Raw genomic sequence first — 26,293 nt, forward strand, 5'->3', positions numbered from 1 at the left:
CTCCATTTCAGTCTTCATTAAATGAAAAGATGTTCTATCTGATTTTACTGAAATTCCCTAAAGCTAACCATCAAGCTAGAGGACAAGCCTGGAAAATTTCAGACTGAACGCTGTGTTTTTCCAAGCAAAAACTGGCGTGGGTTATAGCAGAACTTACGGTGATACTGGAGCTCACCCTCATTCCCATACAGGGAAGGCAGAGGCATATGGAGCTGTGCTGCTCCCCAGCACCGAGCCTTTGCTCCAGCAGTATTTGACTACAGAGTAAGTCCCCTCTGTGGGACCACTGCTCCTGTTCCCCACCAAGCAGGTGAGCAAGGAATGGCCAACAAGAGCAAGAAAACAGAGCTGTGCTATTCTGCCCACTCACAAGCGCAGAAAAGCTTGTGAAAACAGGTAAGAAATAAGTGGCAGTAAGAAGTTAAAGACCTTACAAGAAGCAAGGTCTGTGCAGAAAGCAGGGAGGGGGGCACAGGCAGGAGACCCTATTGCTCTCTGCCTTGCTTTCTGCCTACAGCACTGCTAAGCTTTGACAGTGTGCATGAGAAGAAATGAACTCCAAGTATCTGCTGCAGACCACAGCAGAGCACGCTTTGTCCTGCTCGCACTTGACGTACCCATATGGCATGAATGAGAGCTTGGTGATGAGCACGCTTGGGCTTATCATCCGCAGGGCACAGAAGTTCAGTGTCAGCTTGCCTTTGAATGTGCAACTGCATGTGAACAGACTTGAAGTATGTCTAGACTTGAGAAAAAGGCTGGATCAGAGTTTCTCTGGCAGTGTGGGCAATGCCATGATGTTTGCATGACCACCAGAGCAAAGAGAACAGCTGAGGACCAGGCTGCAGCTGGGAGAAGCATCTTAAAGCACCTGCTAGGACAAAACCCCTTAAAGGAGGAACAGTTAAAACTGCAGAGAAACAGGGAGTTTGACAACATGTATTTGTACGAAGGGAAGATGTGCAGCTGAATGCCACACACTGCACTGCCTCACCTCTCTGTTTCAATAAAAGAGTTGAAATCATCAGCCGAGCTGGAAGTGGCAAGAATTCAAGTGAAATTGGAATCTCCAAGGCAGCCTGCTGAGGCTGGTTACTTGAGCCACCATGTTGGCCCAAGATCCTGTTTTTGTCTTGTAGAATAAGGAAACTCATTATTGCTAACATGTGCTGCAAGAGTTCGTTAGCATTGAGGGTTCCCTTAGGAGTGGGCTAAGTGATGTGATCCCATTTTTCCCTATGAATATTTATAAGCAGACCACATTTAAGTCTGTCTATTTTCTGGGATTTTTCTTTTTTTTTTTTTATGAGGTTTTCAATTTAATGTCTGAGGTTTTTATTTTCTATTTTTTTAAGGCAAGACTAATTGCAGGGGGAAGGGGGCTGTTCTGTTGTGCAATAGCAACAGCTGTTGTTTTTTTGTGCCTCATTTGGCACTCAAGTAAAAACAGCAACTTTTTGTTTGTAATAATAACAGATGTGTCTAACATTAAATGCAGTCTGTGCTAGAGATGGGAGAACGTGTTCTGAATAAATTTTCAACTCATTTGGAGTTCACGGGTTCAAAATTCACCCGCAGAATCGAACTCTGCAAATGTCTTCACATGCCATGGATTTAATTCTATTAACTTTTGCACAGCCTTGGAGCACAGAAAAGGCTGGATGCTGTAAAACTCACCCTGCTCTTCTCTAGCAGTATGAAAATAGACAATGTCTATGACCACCATTACCACAGGCCTACAGAGGTAGCCAGGAATGCAAAGGTGAAAGGAGAGGAGGTAAGGTGGAAAATGATTAGAATGGGTAATGGGAAAGGAGTTGGCACAAGGCAAGAAGGAGGCTAGAGCAGGGCTAGGGTAAGTGAATAGCAAATAAGGTAAGAAATGGTCTAAAGGATCTCTGAAACAATCTTACCAAGTGTTGAGATTACTCCCTTCCTATAAACTATTTAAGCATGTGTTTAAGCTTAAGCCCATACGGAGGGCCTACTAACTTCAGGAGGACTGGACACATGCTTAATAGCTTTCCCTGGATGGAAGCCAGTGCGTACCACACCTTGCAGGCTGACACTCCAGGTAAGAGAGAGGGAATATCTATGGAGTGACTCCATGGAGCCAGTGGTCAGAAAGTAAGAAACAGAAACCACAAGCCACAAGGCTCACTAGAGACCCAAGGAGTTCTAGTGTTTTACTATAAATATGACAGCAGGGACTGAATTTGTCAGATGTATTACCTCCGCTGCGGATGACAAGAAGCTGAGGAAGACCCTTCCTGTAATTACTGATACAGGATTAAACGCTCCAAAAAAGAATAAAAGAAACAGAAAAATGTGCCTAAACCTATAAATAAAATGAAAGAAATGGCAGGAAGAGTCTTCAAAAATACATCAGCCTGCCACAAACACATTGAATAATACAAATGGTTTCAAGGTACTGGAAATTTCTGCAAAATTACCACTTTGAAACCCATCCTTTAAAGGAATAATTGGCAAAAATCTACATTGATAAACAATATTTCATCACAAAAACCCCTGCACAAAACCATGCAAGGAGTATTAAGAAGTGTGGTAAAGCTTTTAAGGCAAGGAATAATATTATAGGTTCCTTGTGAATCTCTAGTCCTTTCACACTCAGTTGTGTGTATCATAACACAATTTTAATGAGATAACTTTATGTGGCCTGACACCCTAAGGGACACTAAACAGCCTTTTATTCCACAGCAGTCTTCAATAGTCAGCAGAGACTGCTCTACTGCCAGAAATGCTGTGAAGAGAGGGAAGAAATGGAGTTCACACTCCTGAAGTTTGCAGAGACAGCAGCATAACTCTGTGCATGATATCCAGACTTCCAGTATTACTTATATATCTTTATCTTGAATAATGTGATGTGTTTAATTAATGTTTCTACATTTGTGACTGAGTATCTCATCAAAGAGAGTGGAGGAGAGATGAAAAGTAAAAGATTGAAATGCATTAGCATACATTATTTGCTTTAAAATTACTTGGAACCCACTTGGAATAGGAAAATAAATCTCACTCTAGAATTTACATTATTTCTCCTACTTGTCCTTCCAATTTAGCTTGGAAGAGCAGAAATGTAACATATCTGTGGAGGAGGATGGGTTTGCATGCAGCTTGCTGTAGGCTCCATTTTAAGGCAGGCAGCAGGCTGACTGGTTAGATACTGGAGGGAACAGTGCTGCAGGTTGACAAAGCTAGTCTTTTCTGTCCTAAAGAACTGAGAGCAGGAGTCTGAGGACTCAGCGGTCTAAGGCAGTTTAGGACTTCACATTAGCCTTGAAGCAGATCATGTAGCAGTACTGATCGACTCAGTTATGTCGCCACAGGACTGCGGATGGTGACCACTATGACCCACCACTATGCTCATTTTAGAAGACACTTCAACTGATCACCTCAGTGCTCAAATGTGTATCTGGGTACTGCTGAACTGATGTATTTCACTTCAGATCTATATTAAGCCATATTAGTTATTTGATCTCAGAAGCAGCTTAAACATTTGAAATGAATCAGCACAAGCAAAATGTAAATGAGATGCAGTGTGTGCGAGGTTCTCAGCCAACAAAGAATTTGAAAAGCCCTGAAGAGTCCAGGCTCTCACCTCCTGCCTATGCTGTTAATGGCCTGATTGCCATGAGCCACATCAGGTTCCCAGAAGAGCAGCTCCATCTGTTCATACTTCCTACAATGTATGCAGCATCTCACGCGACGTCCATTAACAGGAGAACTGCCCTCTGCAGTGAGTGGCAGGAAAAGGATGTCCCTTCTTCTGAGGATGCAAGCACTGTCACAGCAGAACAGCGAGAGCCAAGGTACAGGCTCTCTATTCTACCACTGCTTCTGGCTCTCAAAAGCTTACACGTATAAAACTTGACAAACTAGAGTTTGTCATTGAAAAATTTATACCTAGGTGTCTATGACTCATATTTTCCCCACTGGCTTCCAGGATGGAGAAGGAAACACTGAGAAGGTGTGATGCTAACGACTTGGCTCTCTGTTTTGCAGTTCTGTTCAAAGATCTGCCCCTACACGAGGTGCTATTTAGCGCTCCCTCTTCCGAAAGCGTGGGCCATTAAAACAGAATGATTTGTCAGTGACAGAAATCCAAGAAACGAGGGCTGTCCTGAGCTCAAGGTTTCAAGTAACGCTAATTTTTGAAGCCATTCAGTAAAGTTACAATTACACCACTTTCTGGGGTCACTTCAGACTTCCAAATAGAAAATACTCAGGCTGCAACCTTAAGAGAAAGCAGCATCACGTCACTGAAATAATATGCTTTGCTTTGCCTAATTTACATTTTCAACTAAGTATTAAGCCTCATATGCATTGAGAAATGCAACAGCAACAACCTCCTGTGTCCTGCCTTGACAATGGGCATGCTCTTGAAATATTATCATAGTCCTCTCACCACCCTATGAAGCTATTGAATATACGTGAAAGAGATGCTTGAGTCCAGATACTCAGGACAGAGGAAGTTAAAGAGAGGAGGTGAAAAGCAGCACAGAGCCTTCATGCAAGGACAGAGTCAGGAAGCCCATATTCAGGGTAGCAGTAGCACACTTGGGAAACGCCTGTCTAAATGAATATGTCAGATGATCCCTTCTTTCCAATCTGCATGCCCCACTGCCATGCATACACTACCAAGGAACACTGAAAAGGACAATGGTGGAGAAAGAAAAGAGAAGAAAGCTCTGTTTTCTTAAAAAACTCACATGAGGACAGCTGCTGACTGGAATGCACTGCTTCTTGCGACACTCCGTCTTGCCTTTTACACAAGCACAGATGGTGCAGTTCACAGAGGACCACATCTCTCCATCCTGCAAGAGGGAACATGATACAGTATCAGCTGGGGTGGCAACAGGAAGCTATTTCAGCAATGTATCATTGCACAAGAAACGATGACTTTTCCTTTTGGCATTGTGTCATTGTTTAGCCTAAATTATTTTGAGGTGTCTGTCCATGACCAGTCAGATTCAAGACAAAGTTCACATTCAGCAGGGTTTTCTTCTCTTTGGACCTCTAGGTCAGAAATCTGTTTTTCCAAGGGTAACCAAATCACATTTGCATTTTTTCATCAGTGTCCTGCTTATTTGCATTGTTTTCTCTCCACTGTGTGCCTGAGATGTGATCACACCTACCACCAATTTTCATTTAAGCTCACATAATGAGAAAAACCTGATTCACTGGGTTGAGTGACGCCTTGAAGTTGTTGCACGTGAAAGCATTCGGTTAAGATGTCAGCATATAGTGAATTTATTCCCAGATGCAGCATCATTTTGGCTTAGGGCAGGAATGGTGGAATAATGAATCCTAATTTAGATTACTTACAGCACTTTCACAGATACTTGATCTGCTAAACATCTGAGAATGCTTAGAAGAGATACAGTGCTGAATTTCTCACATTCAGAGCAGGTAAGACAGTCTATGTATGGTTATCAAAGTCATAGGTGCAGAGCAAAATATGCCTCATGGTCTTGTCCCCACTTATTTGGAAAGGATTGCTTGTGGAACTGCCCTGGTTCCTTATACACAGTGTTGCATTTGCCAAGTGTGGTTCCTAAAACATTCTGTCTCACCCACTTACAGTCTTGTGCTAGCCCGCTTAGAGCCAAAATATGCCTCTTTTCTGTTTACAGGGCTGCTGTGAAGGAAGGGTGAAGATAGATCTGACAGGAACAGGCAGTCCAACCAGACAGCTGAGAACAATTATGTGCCCACCTCGACATGATGTTTTGACCAGAGTGGAAAACAGACTAAATTAGAAATGCCAAGGAGCCTAACTTATTCAGCACAGCATCCCTGGTCAAAGGCTGTTTCTCTCCTGTCTTTTGTTTCCAGGCCGTGCTACCATTGTCTGATGTTCCTGATGCAGCACATGCTCTTGTGGACCACTAATGACTGCTCTCCAAGCATCTGCTGAGGTACAAGAATATATCACAGCTGGTTTTACATGGGCATGCAAAAACACATTCACTGTGCCCATTCTACTTGTGTTAGACCATTAACCTCAACAGAGCGATTCTGGATTTACCTTTTTGCTCACAAAGCCAGAAATCGGTGGACTGTCTCGTTATTTTTTCTCACTTCATATAATACTTAGTAATATAATAAAATCTTCACAAGAAGCAGGATATTTTAGTTGGGTGCCTAAGAAGAAGGCATGTGTTCCTGAAGCACAATAGCACCAGTGTGAAAGCGCCAATCACGTGGTGTATAGTCTCAGCATACAGTAGGTTCACATGTAATTTCCAGAATAAACACTTTAGCTAGGTACACAAAAGATGGAATAATTGGGAAGCAATTCTGGCTGAGCAAACCAAGTATTCACAAAGATTTAACATTTGATCTGATTCAAGACTCTCACAATTCACAGATGGCTCATGAGGTCACAGAATCTTCTTCTGACACAGTGTAAAAAAAGCCACATCACTTGGAAAACCTAACAGGGTCTCAGCAATAGAAGAAGTGTTCTGAAAACACTGGGTGAGAATGCAGTAGGTAACAGTTATGCAGTTATGGCTATCCCAATATAAGATGTCACAGGTGCTGTCCTTAGCAGAGACTTGAAATGTAGTAAATCAAGATGAATAACTTTCAGTCAAGACAAACTTTGCAAAGCTCCTATTAGCTCAGCTATGGAAGAGACTCTGGCTCAGCAGGTAAAGCCTACACACCACTCGGAGTATCTGCTCCATGAATATCAGTGGGAAAGTGGAGCACTACTATTTCTTACAAAAAATGTGTTACTTGTCATGAGACAGCAACTTGAATCTCTGCATACAGAGAGGAAGACAACATGTCATGTCAAGGAGGAGCTAATCTTTAACTGCTGTGTATTAGCAGAATTTACACAAACTCAGAAGAAAAATTGCAGACGGAAAGCTCTGCAAAGCTTTGCTCTTACAAGGGCATCTATTCTTGAGCCACACCTGAAAACTTACCTGAAAGATCTTGTTGCCAAACTTGCACACTCTCACTTCCTCGGGAGAGAGATACGAGACACACTCCTTGCAGCAGTGGTCTTTGTTTTTATTGCATTCACCAGGAAGTAAGCACCTCTTCTTACATATCACTGTAGAATCCTAGGTAAAAGGACAAAAGGAAATCATGAAATCATCACACGATGTTTGTGCTCCTGTCCTTACCATAACATTTTTGCTCACTCAGTCATGCATCCACACACACTACAGCCCAAGTGCTTTGAATAGGTCAGGTCGGAGAAAATAAAAATTATTTACTGGCTTAAGGGGATCTCTCATGGCCTGTGAAGCTGAAGACCAACTTCTCCTTCTGTTGGCCTGCAAAATCTTACTGATTTGGTGACGCTTTCATGCTTTTTACCTTGATGCAGAAGTGCTAGTGGCCACAGTTCATACTAAAGGAGCTGAAAAAAAATCACTGTCCTTCAGCAAAGATATGGTAATTTGCCATTTAGAAACACCTCTTCTCCTCTAATGAAAACTCAAAGTGGATCACGTAACCTGAAGCAACTCCATTTTGGAGCATGCAGGATCAGGCAACATGTCTCAGCTGAGGCAATCAGCAGCTTTTTAGACTTTCCTAGCACAACTGCAAGTGCTCTTCAGATCAGATTCTCAGGGACCACACAAGATGCCAAAGAACAGTATTAAGGCTTACAATTCCATAGCCCTACAAATTACTGCCAAGCCAGACGGCCAGCAGCACGCAATATCCAAGCACTGCGGACTTACCTTGCATGTACACACTGTGCAGTTGTCATAAATAAATGAAGACCCATTATCATACACGTTGCTGTGAAAGAGACAGCTTCCAAATGGGAGGTCAAACACTTTCCTCTGTCCTGAATATAAATAAACAGTAATAGAAACAGAATGTGGTTGAAAAGATGCCACATTGTCAACAAAAATAGTAGGGCTTATTGTCACCAGACCAAATTAATGTGCAATGTGTCATTTGCTATGTTTCCATTTTGGTGTGAAAAAAAATGTGCTTTTAACAGTTCACTGTTCTTCTAGCACATATTCATCTGTACAAATTCTGCTGTGGGAGGGAATGTAAATATGATTTATGGCATGTTTATATTGGAAAAATCTTTCTTCTCCTTCTCATCATAAAGTGCACAGTGCAGCTAAAGGAATAAAAAGTAAGCCCTGCAAACTCTTAGGGTAGGTACACTTAAACTAGTTTAAACAGTCTTTAACGTAATGCAATAACTTATCAAATAAAGCAGCCTTAACTGGTTTTAGCATATCTACTTCAGGGGTTCACAGCAGCCAAACTAAATCAACTCAGTGACAAAGATGCAAAAAACCCAACATATGATATATAATAATGAGACCATGTCTGGTCTCATTAAGATAGCTTAGTGTACCATGTTCACAAGGGTTGCAAGAAATACAGGCATTTGCAGCATTTATGAGCAGAATGAGGGCAACACAGGATATTTAATTTCCATAACCCATAAAACATTTGTGTTTCATGAGACTGAGGCAAGGTTAAGAGCACTATACAGGGAAGGTGGCATCAATATCAAATCCTTCCTAAAGTCCTGCAATCTTGCAAGCACTTTTACATTCAAGTTACAACACACTGTGGTCCTCCAAGCTTCTCCTGTTCCTCAGCTTGTTTCCTAGTAGGTTATTTTAAACAAGTGATCATTATGCTGCATAAACATGAGCTCTTTACAAAAACACTGTACTTAGCTTCCTTTTTTTTAATACCTTCCCCTGTTTACTTTTGGTGGCAGCCAACTAGTAAGCTCTTTAATAAGTGGCTGCCAGTCTCCTGGCTTATCATTTCTGAGGTCTGATATCAAATAGGCATCAATTCCAAGATAGGGAATGACGACTGTAAGTGCATACAAGAAGCCACTAAGTATTAGGCCAATACTTCAGCTCTCAAACCACCATGTGCTGGCACTCTGCAATTCCTTCACTTTTCAATAATTATTGATAAATGCAGGACAGCATAAAAGAAAAAGGTTTCATTTTCCTCTGAGATGTAAGTGAACAAAGGATAAACACACAGCAAAATCTACTGGATTAGCCTTGAATTTTTACAAATCTGATGTTAAAATAACAATTAAACAAAAGTTAAGAAATAATTGCTGGTTTTCAGTTAGACACAATTTGAACATCTCCCTTACAAATTAGCTACCTTGGGCTAATCTATGCTTGATGTATCCTTTTGAAAAGGCTTGATTCCTCTTATAGAACTGACATATAAAATCAGCTGAGGATGCTCAGTAGCCCTAAAAGGAACTGCTCTACAACCATGCACCACTTACAGGCAAAGCCTGACCACAGTCCTGCCTGTAACAACACTTCTACTGCTCTATGTGGGGCCAGGATTTCAGTCAAATAACTTATGTCAGCAAGTGAAGAGAAGTCCAGCTCATTCTCACACCCTCTTCCCATGTCTCGCAAACCACCCAGCTCAATTCTGGGTGGCCAACCCTGTTCAAATGGTTGGTAAAAAACCACTGACAAAGGAGCTACCACTTCTAAAAGATGTGGTGATGAAGATACTGGCTTAATGGTTGGCTTTGCTGGCCCACAACCACTAGTTAAACTAATAATTCAAGTCCCAGTAGAGTCATCTGCATTCTTCTAAGTTATATATGCTGAGTATCAGGAATTCAATGGCAGGGAGATCCTCCACATGATACTTTAAAAGCCTTGCCTCAGCATCCCTGAAAATGTTTCTCTTTCCTAACTGCCATGTGACGTGCTACACATCTCTCGGCTCTACCTCCACTAAAAAACTTCCAACGCTTCCTTATGAATAGACATTATCTATTACAGACATTTCTGAGGAAAGAAGAACCTGTAGAAAAATCTCCATGAAGCAGTCAAAAATTAAAGCTGGGTTTTGAATGCCTGGGTCAGGGAGGTGAAGGTTCAGTTGGGAAAAGCATGGGATGAAGAGGACAAGTGAGTTTACAGAAGGAAAGGAAAAATGTCCTCAGTCAAAATAGAAGCTTGGTGTTTGGACTGCTCTCCTCTCCATTTCATTCCTCTACTGTATTACTCTCTGGTGCTGCAGTTAAATGTTCCAGGCTAATATTTATCTGTAGCACTTCTCAATTAACAAATAAATAGATAAATAAATTGATAAATAAATAAATTCAGGTTCGTTTCAATCAGCCAAAAATGTTAACTATCATAAGAACCTGGAACTCTATGGCTTGCTGCTTCCAAGGCCAGACCTCTCTATACCCCTAACCTAGCCTTGGAAATAGACTTTGGATAGTACTAAAGATATGGTCAAAATGACAACAAGTTTCTGTTACAGAACTGAGAGTTATCAACTCCAAAATTTTTCCAAACCTAGTTATAACCTCACAGACAAAATTAAAGCTAATTTACTTAGTAGGATATAAGTGCTCCTTGTTTATGAAATAGAGGGAAACATGCTGACACATAAACCTATGGGATCTGTGGACATGGTAAGAGCAAAATGAGGACTCTCAAAGTCACTGCCTTCCTTGGCATGACTTGGAAGAGCTAATCCTTCATAGAGGCCTCCGACTTTTCCTTTAAAATGTGTTGGAAAGATGTAACTGAAAATATTTATGTCTGAAACTGTGATTCCACCTTAAGAGGCAGACTCCTCGGCCCTTGGTCTCTCCAACAACAGCTTATAAGAATGCAATTTCAGTCCAGAAGTTTCCTCTGACCTGCATTTCCTCAAAACCAAGAATGAAATGCACACTTCAATAAAAACATGAGAGGGTGAGCCCTTTTTCTTGTGGCAAATTCCAGCAAAACACTTCCTCCCTCCTCAACCTCCTTTGTAAAATGTGTAATGAAGGCAGCAAGCATCTCTGTATTTGTCTTCCTAAGTGAGCCAACCAGTCTATGCTCAAATGGTCTTCTGTGGCTGCTTAGAACGACCCATCACAACCCTACACACTGACCCTGAGTACCTGTAGATTATAAACTCCTCTGAGCATACTGTCTCCCAGAATTGTGTTGTGAAATACTGGTATGAAAGTTATTACACAGAAACATATCATACCAATTACAAAATTCCCAGGAAAAACACCACTCACCTAAGCATTTGGGGCAACACTGTCCAGCAGGAATGTGACTGAGGTGCTGGGGACATGAGAGAATGGGGCAGACTTCTTGGATGCACTGTGTCCGGCCACCCTGAAGGAAAATAGGCTCAGTTAGAAAGAAAAATAAAGCTAAATGTCAAGTAGATGTGTACAGACTGGTAACAAGCCTTGAAAAGTCTTAGCCAAAGCATTATTTGCCAACAGAAATCTCTGCTTGCATCAGGCATGCAAGAAACCTACTGTCTTTCAATGCTTTCAATATTGCTTGCACAGACCTTGGATTACTCATGTATTTTTCATTATGTCAAGCAATGAATGTAGTAGTTGAAGAAACAGTGTCTTTCTCTCTTATTTCTTGGTGTGGATCTGAGAAAGCCAGGGAGAATAAAATCATTATCCATGAACCTTTCTGGATGCTCAAAGAAGTTATTGAGCCATTTTTCATATTATTCTTCACCTCCTGTGCCGTGCCCTTCTAGGCTTGTCTGGGACAGGGATTAAGTGCTGAAGCAAGATGAGAGCAGGTGTTCTTCCATTATGTCCATGACCTCAGAAACCAAATAAGCCAAAATCACTTAAGAAAGCACATTTTTGTTAGCCTCCAAGCCCAACTATGCAAAGCCAGAAGGTCTGCTTGCTTCAGAGAACTGAAATGCAAGAGGGTATATGAAATAAGCAGCCTGGACTGGATATATCCTGGTGCATCAATGAATATCAGAAACAGAGAAAGGCAAAAAGCACAGCACAGGTGAAAGCACAGAATATATGCCTAAGATTAACTCAGTCAAAAGAGATCTTTGTTCTTATTCTGCGCTGTTGCCTGATTACTTCACCGTGCTTACAGAATACTGTGTTTAGCTCTGGACTCTCTACCAACATGTGCTCCATACACTCACGAGAGGTTCAGGTTGTTACATGTTAAAAATCAGTATGCTTTTGTCTTAGCAAGGGAAGTCAGTCCTTTCTATCTAACCGCCCTGCCTTATTTATCATTCAGAGCTGCAGGCTTATCCCAACAATAAGCTTTGTGTTCCTGGATGCTGTGATGGAAGACTTATGAACAGTCTCTTCCCAGCTATATGCTGGATGCCTCTCGGGGCTCCCTGGGGAGAGATGGAAAAAGCTGTTCATTCTAAAAAGCTCTATGCCTGAAATGATGGCATGCATTTGCACTCCTAATGGTCTCAGTGAATCATGTAAAAGCTTTTACATACAGGCAGACCCCATATATACTATTATACAGAAAATAACATCCTGACTCTACCCTCAATTCCATAAGTTTTCAGGCACTGAAGTCTACTTGTCCCATGGGGCTACCAAAGCATCCTGAATGCATGTGGCTAAGGACTACTCATAATTCTTTCACTGCGGCATGCGGGAACACAGAGTTTATTGTAGACTGAAATGACTGCTCTAAATTAAGGGTCAGACCAGAAACTTGACAAAACAAAATGAATTCTTCACTGATGTTCCTTATGATGCTCAGGGAACAGTTCTGTGAAAAGAGACACAGGTGCAGAATGAAAGAGAAAATACCAAAGGAGGGCTCTCTGAAGCAGTGCTGTCATTTCTACCCAGGGAAAAAGGCTAAGGGAAGACAAAGTTCAAACTTCGGTGACAATTCAGCACATGGGAAAGTGGGGCATGGAGACCTCGGCCAGTCTGCTGACAGGATCAGGGATATGTCCATGTAAGACAGAGCAACGGTCCTACACATGGTGGGCACAGGTGCTTTTTTGCAACCTTGCTTATATACCTAATACTCACCTATTCTATGTCTCTGTGGAACTGCTCTGGAGCCTTGCTTCTCTGACGAATTGAATCAAAGCTCAGGTTTAGCATATTACTGAGACATTGCCTTCACAGTTGTTGTATAAATATATTTTAACACAAAATGCCATGGATAATATGAAATATTTCTTCATTTCAGCCTTTTGGTTATAGCTCCTTTTTTATCTATTGTACCAGCCCCTCCTCTGCACAAAACCAAGCACGGTTTCATCTCTCTCTTTACCCCTGCTTCCAGGGAGGGTAATGCTGCTTTTTAACACCAAACTCTATTCTAACTTTCTGCTGTCCCAGATAGGTTCTTTGGCTTGAATATCATGCCAGGTGCAAGTTTAAAACCAGGCTAAACCAGATCAACTTGTACCATTTAAAGTAAGAAAAATTCTACTTACCCTACAGAGCTTAGAGAGATAACTCATTAGGCACTATAAGGATATGGCAAAACCTACACAATATTTCTATCTTCTTGAAAGTCTCAGTCATCACAATTCAAAACTCACAAAGCATTCAGAACATCAGCTTTCAAAGCAGTATTAGCTAGCATTGCCAGTGCTTTCAATTGCATGAAATACAGCCAGAGAGATTAAAAAACAGTGCAACAAAAAGTTCAATCAAAAAAATCGAGGGAAAAATAACTCCAGAGAGCAAAGATTGGCTCTGGATGGCCTATGCCAGGGTAGGAACTGCACAGTAAACACCTTGCCTCCTCCACCTCCCAATTACAGCTACAGCTTTCAGCTCACATCTCTCTGTTAAGCATAACATCTCCCAGACAGCCAGAATATTCCAGGTCTGAAGCAACACCTTCCAGTAACGCGAAGACTGAAGTGGAAGCCAGCACAGACCACTAAAGAACAAATGACATCTGCTTCCTGTGAGAAATACTATTCAAGAGCTAGGCAAATAAATCCTTGAGTGATAGTTAACATGAAGCCTTAATCAGGGATGCTGCTGCAGCCCAAGTCCTCTGGAGGGAACAGATTTTGTATGAAATCTACAGTCTACAATGAAAAGATTAATTTTCTACCTCAGAGACAAACAAAACTACTGAAACGCCTGCTGCCACCTCCTATCTACAAAACAAAGCAAGAGGCTCTCTGTCGTCAGCTCAGAGGCTGGAGATACTGTCTTGTCTCAGCAGCTTTCTCAAGAGACAGAAGAGAGGGGAAGGTGAGATAGCACCTTCTAATTCTCCCATGCGAGGTCCATCTTTGAGACAGAGTCTTTCCTAAAATGAAAGCATGGAGCTAGTCTAGCTAGCCAGTCATCCAATTCTGCTAAGCTCCTGTCTTGACTGTGATACCTCATTGTTCAATAAGGACACAAGAAACTTCGCAGAACTGAAAGACAAACCCATCCATGCTGTGGCTGACTTTGATGGAGCTGCTGGATGAGGGACAGAGTATGGTTTCTGGGCAGGCTACCCCCATGCCTGGTGCACAGTATGTGTGCAGCTTCTGTGCTAGGAAAGATGGAGAGGAAAATGCCTGCAGAAAAAACTGTCCAAAAACTCCTCAAAGGCTGGGAGCCCAAGCCAAGAGTCTTGGGCTTCATCTACCACGAGGCAGAGAACAGTGATCAACAACAGCAGAGCTACCCTTGTTGTAGGCATGTTTTGAAAGCACTCCTGAAATCTCAGGACAGAGGTTTCCATACTCCCAATTTGCTTGCTACTGATAACGAGCATGCCTAAGCTTAATAATGTCTTATATAAATATTATTTAATGTTAAAGGTTAACTCAAGATTATCAAGAACCATGTTTTTTGAGGGACTCTCATTTTCCATTTCACTTTCAGGCTTTATTTCTGTGCTTTAGTGAAGCTATAAATCATCTAAAAAAGATTCCTCCCTAGTTTTGCCCTGTGTTCACCTTGTGCTTGAAAGACTCTGCTAATTCTCCAACAGAAGTAAAATTTCCATCGATTTCACAGAGTATTTTGTCTAAGTGCTGGCATTAGGATTCAGCTCACAGTGGATTAGAGGCATTTACTTCTAACTTTCATTCTAGAAGCATGAAAGGTTTCATTTGTTACCAGTGAGGTTATCCTTATGAGGAAAAAAATATGCAGAAATATCAAAATCACATTTCTTTCAACTCCAGGATACATATTCCAGACGTTAGAGCAAGGTCATATGCACACTGTAGCTTCAGCAGGGGTTGCTGTAAGAACTAAGACAGATGTTCAAGATTGTCTCCAAATATGAATAAAGATTTTATGCCACCAGCATGAAAAATACCTTTGAAAGTTCAACAGGGTCACTACTGAGCAGGTCTGCCCTGTGCCAGTGACAAGAGAAGCCAAATAAACACACGGTGCAGGTGACCACAGCCACCATGAGATTATAAAGAGACATTATCATTTTTATGACAGTAAAGGCATAAAGGCAATGAATAGAAATCTGCTGATAAAATGATAGACATTTTGCTTGAGATTCAGGTAGTGATGAGTTTTACCACTCTGGAAAATAAAAATATTAAGGCATACCAGGACTCCTACTTCACTACACCACATTTGCTGATGTGTATAAGGCTTCCTATGTGAATTGGGTAGTGTATTTGCTTGCATACACTTGACGGTCACCAGGAGCTCTGCCTGACTTATTAACTACTGTGTGATAGTAAAGACTTTCACTACCTCCCAAACGTGTACTAAATACATAAAATGGGTCAGCAGCATGTACTTTGCAAACATTTTCAAAACTCCCCTGGAATCACATGCTTGTAAATCCATACCTTGATATTACAATGAGATGTACAGTCCCTGATGTAAGTCAACTTCATGCATGAAAGTGAGGGGATAGAGTATTTAAAGTGTGGTTTTAATCTGGAAATAAAATAGGTGTTCTCTCACAAATCAGATGAAAGACACTCTGCACAAGAATGCCAGTGCCGTATGTAGGAGACGTTCTGGCAGTAACTTCGCCCTTACACAGTATTGAATGGTCCCTGAAATAGCCATGTCATGCACAATGACAGCTCCCTGGAAGGGTCACAGCAGGGAGAAGGTTTTAGGAAATGCACAAATTAGCAAAACAGTTCTCAGCATAAGAGCAAACAGCACATCAATCAGTTCAGCAAACAGGCAGACAGACAAGCCAGAGCTTCCCGCATCCTTGCAGCCTCATCTATTGCCTAGACAAGGATTTTAAAAAACGCCTCTTTAGAAAGCACTGGATAAAATTCAGAATAGGAAGATCTTCAGCTTCAGTTCAAAGCAGCAGGTGTTTATACTTTCTTGTCTGTACTAAGTTTTTAAACTCCAGACCTAGATCTCAAACCGTATTTGCTGATGTATCACTGCTATGGGAAGGCTTTAGAAAGCGGACCTAGTGACAGTCTAAAGTGGTGTCTTAAAAACTGCTCTGAAGAGCTCACCTTCATTTTAACACCAGATCATACAGATCAGTGAGGATACAAGTTATTGTCTTAAATGTCTTTAAAATTGCCTGAATCTATAGAGATTACAAGAAAGACTCTTACAAATAAATTTCTAGACCAAACTCTAGGGCAAAGTAAAGGCACAATTCTTAAACGATCCTTTCTCTCTATCTGATGCAAAAGCATTCCTTGACACAACCATGAGAAGCTTAAAGAACTCTATCAATTTCTAGCAGGTAGGAGTTTGACTCTACCACCTCTCCTTCCATGTGCATCCTTATGATCCAAGTGTACTGCACCTTATGGTACCAATGTACTGTTTGTGTCACCAACAATCTGCGTTAATAAGAAAGTTCTTTAGTTGTCTCCAAGTACTGTAAATTCATGTCCCTGAGCTCCTAGCACATTGCAAGTGTGGTTGCAAAGTGTCACAGAGTCAGAATATCTTGAGAAATCAAAAAGTCTCCCTCTTTTGGAAATTAATATGTATGTGGTTGTACCCAGCTAATGAGGAATTAACTAAAGTATCCATTAGTTAGCAATTTAGGGTAAGAAGAAGCCTCTAAATACTGTTATGCTTTCCTTCAACCAAATACTATGTGTACAAAGTGACTTGTGTCAGTGCCAAGCCAATTGATCTTGCCATCGACTTCACTTCTCGAGAGCCACATTCCCTAGGTTTGATTAGATGAAGAAAAGAAGTTTTCTCCTTTTCAGAGGGAAGTGGTGGGCTGTGTTTGTTTGCTAGGTTCCTCCTAGAGAGTGAAGTTCACTGTTCTGGGGTATAGCTCTCCACTTTGAAATCGGACTACTGGGGAGATGCTGGTCCTGGTTCTCTCAAGTTTTGAAACACTATTTGCCCTGACTCTCCAGCCGGAGAAGGTGAAGGATCAGGGTATTTACTCCCCTGGGTGAAAGGGAACATTGTGGAAAATGAAACCTTGGGTTGCATAGTAGCCCTCTTTAAATATGCACAGGCAGGGACACTGTTCCTAAAATCTCACAGTTGCTGGAACTGCAGAAGAGCTCCTTGGGGAAGGTCACACAGCTCTCTCCTCTCAACTGGGGGACACAATAGCCAGCACTTGGTCATATTTCTCCACTCTAATAGCGCTGAGCAGAAGTGTTCCTGGGATTATTCTGCATCTGGCTTCACAATCCAGCTGACATCGAATTGCTCGCTGACCCAACAGCTGAACAGCCAGCAGCCATCACCCCTCCAGGGCTTACACACTGAGCTCTTGGCTCCATTGGAATTGATGCTGTAAACAGACCCCTTCACTTGGAAGCCTTGAAGAGTTTAATCATGGTGTGTACTTTTCCCCTTGCAGGCTGATTTCCTAAGGAAAAAAGGCTTATGCAGGCACAAACCAGCCACACCTGCAGCTTGTGAATCCCTGATCAGCTCCAGCCACAAATGATCAATCAAGAGACTCCTCTAAAAAAGATAGAGATGAAAAGGCAAAAATTAAAATGACATTAAGATCTCAAGGACATTAAATTCCTTCAAGTTTTGTCAAAACTGAATGGCTGCAGAGAGTGGAGAGCCCCAGTTTCTTTCCCCAGAGGGTACACCAGAAAGCATCCCACAGTATTAGGCAGCAGCTGGCTGTCCAGGCAGCATCTCCCACAACTCCTGCTTTTTGCCTGGTGCTCATGTCACGAAGATGCTGGAAGAAAGCTCAGATTATTGGAGTCAAGGCAGTTAAAGGAGCAAGGGCTACACATCTATAGAAACAGAGTTTCCTTATTTCTGCTGCTCCTGGAACAACAGCTCTATTCCTAGGTTAGCAGGGGCAATGGGACATAAGACAAGTCTGTGCCCCATACCTATTGCACTATTCCCATGAGATGAAGTATTTTCTTCCTGTCTTTCCTGTTTCTTTTTCCCCAGTACCTACATGGATTTATGATACCTGTGTTCCAAACTGGCCTGCAACTACCCTAAATGCTGAATGCTTTCAGCTGGAGCCTACATACTTGTTCTTGCTCTGGGAGCTCTTATTTTGTTGATCCTTCTCCTAGACAGTTCAACAACTCGGGCTTTTTCCAGATCTCTTTCTCTCAACAAATTTCTCATGCAAGTAGAAATAATGTGTTACACAAATTATTCTGTCTTTTATTAGGTACTTTTTAATGTCTCTACAGTTACTTGCAGAAGGCAGAGTTTTCAACTCTGTAACGTAAGTGCCTATTCCTTCTGCTAGCTGATAGTAAGTGAAAAATATCACTGTACCCCAAACACCTTTTTGGGCTGTTTAATTATCCCAGGCCCTATTCCTAGCAACAGAACATCACTTCTCAGATGTTTTCCCCAGTAAGAGAGTATCTAAAAAGTAATCTTCATTTTCTCAACTTTACCAACAATGCTCAGTGCTGCACAGCAGGTTAGTTCTTGCTTTCAGCATGGAGATGATTGGCCAGCATCTCATATCCAGCTTCTTTTCCTCTAGTTTCAATCCTTTCACATCACCTCCATCATTTGCTGCCATTTCACACACTTATTAATCAAGCTCTCTTCCTTGCTGCATGTCTCATTAAACTGATTGCTGCCACATGGCCTTATATACTCCATGCTGGGTAGAAGCTTTCAGACTTCTGAAATTAAAACAAGCTCTTTATTAATAGAGAGCTATGTAACAGAGATGCTGCAACCACAGGTACCCCTGCATGTACCCTCTTGGTGTTTCCTATAACCCAGACATCCTTCTATAGTCTATGCTTCCTCTTCTAATCTCCCTGCCAGCTGCTGCACAGGGCACACACAAACAGTGCCAAGTCATCTCTTTGAATGCTGCTAGGGACAAAAGCGATAGGGATCTACTGTCATATAGCACTTACTATAGCACAATGTCTTTCTATAATGCTGAATGTTAGAAGACGTACAGCTGGTGAAAGAGGTGGATTCTAAGGCAGGATGTAGGCAAGGACTGCATCAAAGGTCATACAAATCGGTGGGAGTCTTTCCATTGATTGTCAGCCCATTTTGGATGACAGCATTTTGAACAAATGTCCTAAAGGTTGGACAGAGCAACGGTGAAAAATGTAAGCAGGAATAGGCAGCCCCATACTGCAGAAAGGGGCAGAACTCTTCACCACCTTGAGGGTAAAGAGCAGCAGCTTCGTGAGGAGAGCAGAAGGGAAGCAAAGACATTGGCAAGGAAATGATACTGGCATGCCACTGCAGGAGAGAGTTCAGCTATTCATGATTAATTGAGCTGTTACACCAGAGGTCTCCAGTGACTATGGAGTCTTTGCTATGAGCCACATGATTACTTATTTCTTATCTAAAATGAAGAGTTGCTACAAAAAAATTGCAACAAAACATGTTATGCTGGAAATTGTGGCCAGAAAAACTATTAAAAACCACCAACAAGCTTCTTTGGCTGCTTCTTCTAATTCATGTCTCATCCTAGATAATAAGAAAGTTAGGGTTAAATCCAAGGGACTTTCCTAACTTCAGTTATTAGAAGCAGAGCAGTAGCTCTGTAAAGCAGGTCCTGGCTTCTTGCAGCTATGACTTTTCCCCTAAATCAATTGGAGGCTGCTTTGTTTTCATTGGCATCAAGAACACACGAAGCACAGTCCAGTGGGTGTACAGTTGCGTATACACCACCAGTGCATTTGCATAACTTTTCAAAGTCCTAACCCAATGCTTGCAAAATGACAATCACTGCCACAATGTATTTTTATAAATAGCACTTGCTTTTCATAAGATAAACTTGCACAAAGGTTTTCCTTTTCCCCCCCTTCTCCTTCTGCAGCTTTGTCACTACTGTACAAGCTTTTCTTGCTATGTCCTAGAGTAAACGGTACTTCCATAAACCCCACGCTTTGTCAGCTATTGGCAACCACCTTCACCCCCACTTCAATTCCCACATTACAGCACAGCCCTGGCCTCCCTTCTGAGAACAGCTTTTCCTTCTGAACAGCCCATTTGCAGAGATAAACAGTTATTAAATCCCTCCAGTGTCCCCAGCGTGTTTCTTGAATACACAGAATACTAGTACCATTGTGGTCCTGAGAAAGGTGACAATTCTGACTCTCACTTCATCATCATTCTTTAATATACTTGGTCACGACAAGAAACTCTACAGATGTATCCTCACAGCTTTGCCTTAGAGCATTTCTTTTAAATAATTTGCCTTCAGTTATCTACAGTACAAAATTGCAAGACTCGAGTGAATTAAATCTTCAACTGCCCAACAAATTGTGACATCTGGCATTTTGATACAAAATAAAGGCTTTATTTTCAGCAGTGTGGATACATTCTTGTAGACAATATGAACTTCATTACATTGCACAATTTGAGCGTCATTTTTTGAAGGCACAAAGGTCATGAATAAAATAAACTGGGGTTGTTCTTGAATTTAGAAGGTACCTACATACCTGAATTGGGAAAAGTTGCTACTAGGTCAAAACCTACCAGAATAGCCCACACCAAGTCACTGTTCCAGTCACAAGCAAAGAGAACAAACCTTCAGTGGTTTTGTTCAACGAGGTACTGGAGAAGTTGAGATTTAATCCTTCACCAGTTGTTTCCACATTTTATGGATGCCCTTGCCTGAAGGTTTGATGATAAAGCACACTAATATCTGTCGAACATCCGTGGTAAAATAAAACATACTGTTGTAACAGTAGTAAGGACACTACTTTTAGCTTTTTACAAGACCTTTACACATGCACATACCCTCCTTAAATGTTATGCTGCATGCATACTGCTGAGGTAACCTCAGGAAATAAAGGATTACATAGACACTACTTCCTTCATGCACCCATCAAAGGTTTTCATTAAGAGGAGATCCTGTTTGTCCTAAGCACTTAGCAAAGAGAGTTAAAAATACACTTTAAAATGTTATACAGACTTCAGCAAGAGAAACTGCTAAACTGCAGCCCATTCAGAGGATTTTTTGGAAATTAACTTTTAGGAAAACTAGGCTACCTTAATGAAACCAGTAGGTTATGAAACTGTTCCTACAGTGAAACAGTCACAGGGATAGCTTCAGTCTACCTAAAGTAGTACAGAATTAGACTCACTGTAGGCCAGCGGTACCTATCTATAGTAACATCCCTAAATACCACAGTGCACAATTCCACTGCTTTGTACTACACCTACAGCTGTCCATCCCCGAAGATATGGCTTGGATTTACTCCAGGATAGGGCACACTCCGCCTTGTGATCAAGGGAAAGTAACACATTTTAGTCTTAAACACAAGCCTGAGCAAGGGGTGCTGAGGAATCTGCAGCTCTCCAGGAATAGCCTTGGGAAACACTTTGATTAGGAATTACTTACAAGTCCCAGTTCCTCTACTGTTTCCTCCTTCCTCCAGGGGTAATGACTTACAGAAGCATCAGCAGCCAATTCTGACCTTTCCCAGTCCTAGCAAGACTGATAGGGTAATCACAGTTTCTCCCTCCCTTCCTAGCTCGCAAACCATCTGCACATGCATGGGGAGAGGATGGATGAAACCCTGAGAAGTCTGTTTCTCCTTCTGCATGGACCATGTCATACACTCAGGTTTCCCCTGTCTATTCTTCCAAATATTTTCCAATGAAGTTCATATCCAGCTACTATTGTTAACTTATGGGTGGGATCCTATTGCTAATTACTGGGTCCCCATTGGCAGCAATGCATCTGAAATAGGCTGATGCCAGGTCTATAAAGATCATAGGTTCCTCAGGGAAAGTTTAGGCATGACATAGGACCTATGGAAACATAGGTTTAACCATTTAGGCACTATAACATGCCAGGGCTGGCTGCATTGGGCCAGGCCAACTCTTTTGGCACCTTTTTAAAGGCCTGCTGCTGTTCCTGCTCTGGAAGAGCACCATTATGGCAAGCCATCCTGCTTGGCATTTATCTCCAAGCTAAGCTCACATCACATTCACAGACTGGATAGTCTTGTATCTAAATTCTCTGTGAGGCCATATACGTAGGCCATGCTCAGGCCACAGCACATGGTCAACTTCATTCAAAAACGATTGCCAGAGGAGCTGGAAATACTTGTATCTACCTTTCCAATAACACCCTGCTAACCAAAGCTCTTCAGAATAGAGGCACCACCTCATCCTCTTGATAAAGCAACACCACCAAGCAGCCAAAACCGAGAAGATCTATCTGAAACCTGCATTTCTCATTTCAGAAAATGCTTATATTAAGACTAAGAATGGGGGTCACATGCAAATTACAATGCATTCTTGTATTTGGCTTATTGCCTCATCATCATTAGTAGTCACTAAGAGAGATAATAAGCAAACAAAGAAAATTTGGTTGCAGTTGCAAGTGGAGGTCTGTCCTTCATCCTGTTAAGTCTCCTTTGTACCTGTCTAATGATGTAAAAATGCACTTCAGTTATTAACCTTCTCTCTTATTGTGCTGGCCTTGCAGGGAGGTTCTCTGATAATGTGAGAAAGTGTCATTTGTAATTACTCTAAAGCAGAGAATAGCTACACACTCCAGCCTATTACTGTAAGTTAACACTAATGGCAGCTATACCTTCCAAAATGATACAGTACTTTTTACTATTTAAAAAACAGACCCATCATATAAAACAGCTGCCATGTTTATTTAGATAAGTGCTCCTCTGCTCTTATAAGTGGAGGCTGATGACAGACATGTTTTTAAGGCAAAAATATTAATCCTAGAAATGTCAGCATCTGCTTCTTTTCAGCCCAGCCTTACAGATTCACACATCATTTTTCATCCACAAGGAGAGTTGCTTTTTTCTTACAGAGAATCTAAGAACACGGGTGTAAATTACTGGTCCCAAGGCCTGACAGCTTTATTAGCATGTCACTGGTGCCACACGTTAGGTCTGATTAGACATAGCATGTGGCTGGTTTCCATGGCCCGCTCCTTGCGTATTTAGTACAGTAATTGCTGTTCTTTAAATCAGAGAATCATAGAATCAGCTAGGTTGGAAAAGACCTTTGAAATAATCAAGTCCAACTTTTAAACATATATGGTATTGTTAGCAGATACAGCAGATGAAGCCATATGCCTTTCTCACTACATAAACACAAAGAATACCTCCTACATCTTTACCTTACGTCACAGAGGACCTCTGCGGTACTCACATTGCCTTCCAGAGAAATGCATGCCAAAAGAAAACATTACTTAAGGATAATTATGCACAAACAAACCATGAACAGATGTGTGAACAAACAGAAATTAGTAGGTGGCTGCTAACAACCAGCAATTCAAGAAATCCATCTTCCAATTAGTAATCAGTTAGAGCAAATTAAGAACTCTAAGGTAACCTGTTCTCTACAGCCACTATGCTTCAGACTATGCTCAGGCTGTTACCCTGCTGGTTTAGTGACAATAAGACCTCTCCAGCATGGCTGCACAGAAAAGTGCTGGCAGATCTCCTTATTTCAACAATTTGAGCTGGCCAGAGATGAGACATCGCTCTTGGCTTGCCTGCAGGACACACTGACCTCTTAGCATGCCACTGTACCTAGGTAATAAGTCCCAGATAAGGCAGACCATGAGTTGAGAACTTGAAGCTGCCCACATCCATTATAGATGCTTATACAAAACACTGTCACTAAATGGACTTCACAAAATTTTCCTATTTTGCCTTGAAATGGGGCAGTTAGGTCTTCTGTAAAAGTAACGCACTGACATACGTACAAAGTGCTGTGGGCTTTAAGCACAAACAAAAAAGCCAAGAGACTTGTCTTGTTCTTGCCTGAGCAGCTTTATGATCTAAATAGGTAACACAAAGCCAAGGAACAAATGGGGAGCAGCTTAACAAAACTGCAACTGTGACTGTCCTGTAAGCTTTGTGATTTTTTGTTTGCTTACATGCTTTCTGCAATTTATCTTGCCTTTGCTCCTTGGCAAAAACATATTTTTACAGATGGGGCTAAATATAGCAATGGATGATAGAAACAGAGGACTGAAGAAGGTTAAGTGTTGCCAAGTATGCCTGCATGAGGTCTCTGCAATTCTGTGTCCAAGTTAAACTGATATTGGCCATTGCTAAGGGTTTTCAATTTTTCCCTTTTCTGTGGGTGACAAGCACTTTGACTATCGATTATGCTTAATATTCCTGAACTCTTCATTTTTAGGATTAATTAAGCATTTAATTAAAAAAAGAAAATAAGTTATTTTGTATTTCGGGTGACACCAAGATGGTGTTTTTTCAATAACACCAGGGAATTCTGATTGGCAACTCCACTTTGTTTGTGGTTCAGAGGTTCTATAGGGACTTTATTGTGTGAGCACAACTATGCCAAATCCTGTACACCTTGAAGTCCTGGTTAGGATTTCCAAAACATCATATTTTGAGAAGATGAGACAAAAAGGTTATTTTTGACTTTGAGACTTCCATTTCTCACAAGGCCTCTGTGAGAGGCAATAAGAGGCAATAGTCACGCAATAAGATTGGCCAGATGGTAATCTGCAAGTGCAAACTGACCTCCCCAGCACTAATTAGGACTTATGCAATGGGAAAACCAACCCAAATAGACACAGAAATCTACTCTGCTTTTCAAGGAAGGAAAGCATACCAGGCAGTTTCAGAGGATGGCCATCAAATTCCATGTGCCAACTGTTCTCCAGGTGACATTAGCAAGAGAGGTGTTCTCGGAGAGGCATAGGGCTCTTGATCTAGCACAGGCATGACACAGTTTATTCCTTAGACATAAACGAAATAGAAGCAGCAAAATAAGGATGAACAGAAATTCCTACTGGACCATCCCTGAACACACTGCCTATTTTTCCCATGTCATTTAAGAAACTGAATGTACCAGAAGCAAGATAATTGTATTTTAAGTGAAGACACAGAAGAAGATGCATCACGCTCTAGATAACAACCCTACAATTTGTGTGTGTGTGCATGAGACCTTCCCCTCCAACTCACTTCTGTTTTAAGCGATCTGGAGCGACCAAAATAAATGTAAAGAAAAAGAGATTATTCTGCAATGTTGTCCTCCTCTGAGCCTTCCTCCCAAATGTGAAACACTTGCTTAGGAAGGGCTCCTCTTCAAAGCTAAATGAAATCTTCTCTATATTATCCATTCCATTCGTAGCCCTCTCAAACTTTCTTAATTAAATTTACTGCTGGTTTCAAAGAGCTCTCCAAGTTGGCTCAAATCCCTTTAGATTGCATATCAGCATTAGCAACAGAAGATATATTACTACTCTCTCTTTTTCTCCCCCTCTTTCCAAGAGGAAGCAAGGAAGGATGATCAGTCACGTTATCACTCTGGAGTATCAGGCAACTACTGCGTCTGAGGCAAGCTCTGGACTCCTTGTGTAATTTTTATACACACTACTAACTTGATAAATGCTACATTTGCTGCTTCTTTTTTTCCTGTGGCTTTTTCCTGTCCCCCCCCTTCTTTTTTTCCTGGCAAATCCTAAAGGAATCAGTCCATTCCATAATAATCTCATTCAGTCAAGACAGATCTGAGTTATGTTTCTCTTTTCTTCCTTTTTTTTCCAGCTTTACTGCAAAGTTCAAAAAACTTTAACTTAAATTTTCAGAAGCACCCTAACTCTTAGGTAGATACAACGGGCTCTGAATAAGTGAGCCTGTGGACAGGATATTTCCTAATGCAAGGAAGATCCAGGAGCTTTCCAGAGCAGTCAGGTAAGGTTTTACAGCCAAATTCACACACAACAGAAAGTAATGCCACTCTGTTAAAGGCAATTTGAACTAGCAGGTCTGTATACCAAAGCTGAATTTGACACACGTTATTTTAAGGCATTCTTTTTCTGAAGTAATTATTCACTTTCAGGGTGAAAGAGAAGAAGGAAGAAAAAAGCCTGTTCAGATGTGAGACACTCATAAAAAGGGATTCTTCTATATTGGATTAAATTCTTTGCAGACTGCACCACGCATTTGTCTCATTTGCAAATTCATTAAAAGAGAGAAAAGGCATTTCCCACCTCCTCCCCCTGAGTGAAACTTTTTAATTACAAGTAGGGTTTCAGAGTACTATTAAAGTGACATATAATGAAACAGAAATCCAATATTTGTAGCTATTTTTAAATGCAGCAAAACAAGGAAAAAATTGTGCCTACCCTTTATGTTGAAGAGAACTACTAAAGCC

The 26,293-nt window shown here is 41.3% G+C and overlaps 1 protein-coding gene across 1 annotated transcript in view; it reads right to left on the bottom strand.

Moving 5' to 3' along the window:
• The window catches only part of BMPER (BMP binding endothelial regulator), a gene marked incomplete at both ends in the record, with an annotated part of 141,762 nt that overhangs the window by 58,063 nt on the left and 57,406 nt on the right, over positions 1-26,293 (bottom strand). The window contains 4 exons of the mRNA XM_080611127.1: positions 4,728-4,832; positions 6,957-7,097; positions 7,728-7,837; positions 11,051-11,150. Coding sequence (XP_080467253.1) covers positions 4,728-4,832; positions 6,957-7,097; positions 7,728-7,837; positions 11,051-11,150 — 456 coding nt within the window. The remainder of the gene's footprint in view (positions 1-4,727; positions 4,833-6,956; positions 7,098-7,727; positions 7,838-11,050; positions 11,151-26,293) is intronic.

This window comes from Psittacula echo (genome assembly GCF_963264785.1).
Source record: "Psittacula echo genome assembly, chromosome: 2".
In the NCBI taxonomy this organism is placed as follows: Eukaryota; Metazoa; Chordata; class Aves; order Psittaciformes; family Psittacidae; genus Psittacula; species Psittacula echo.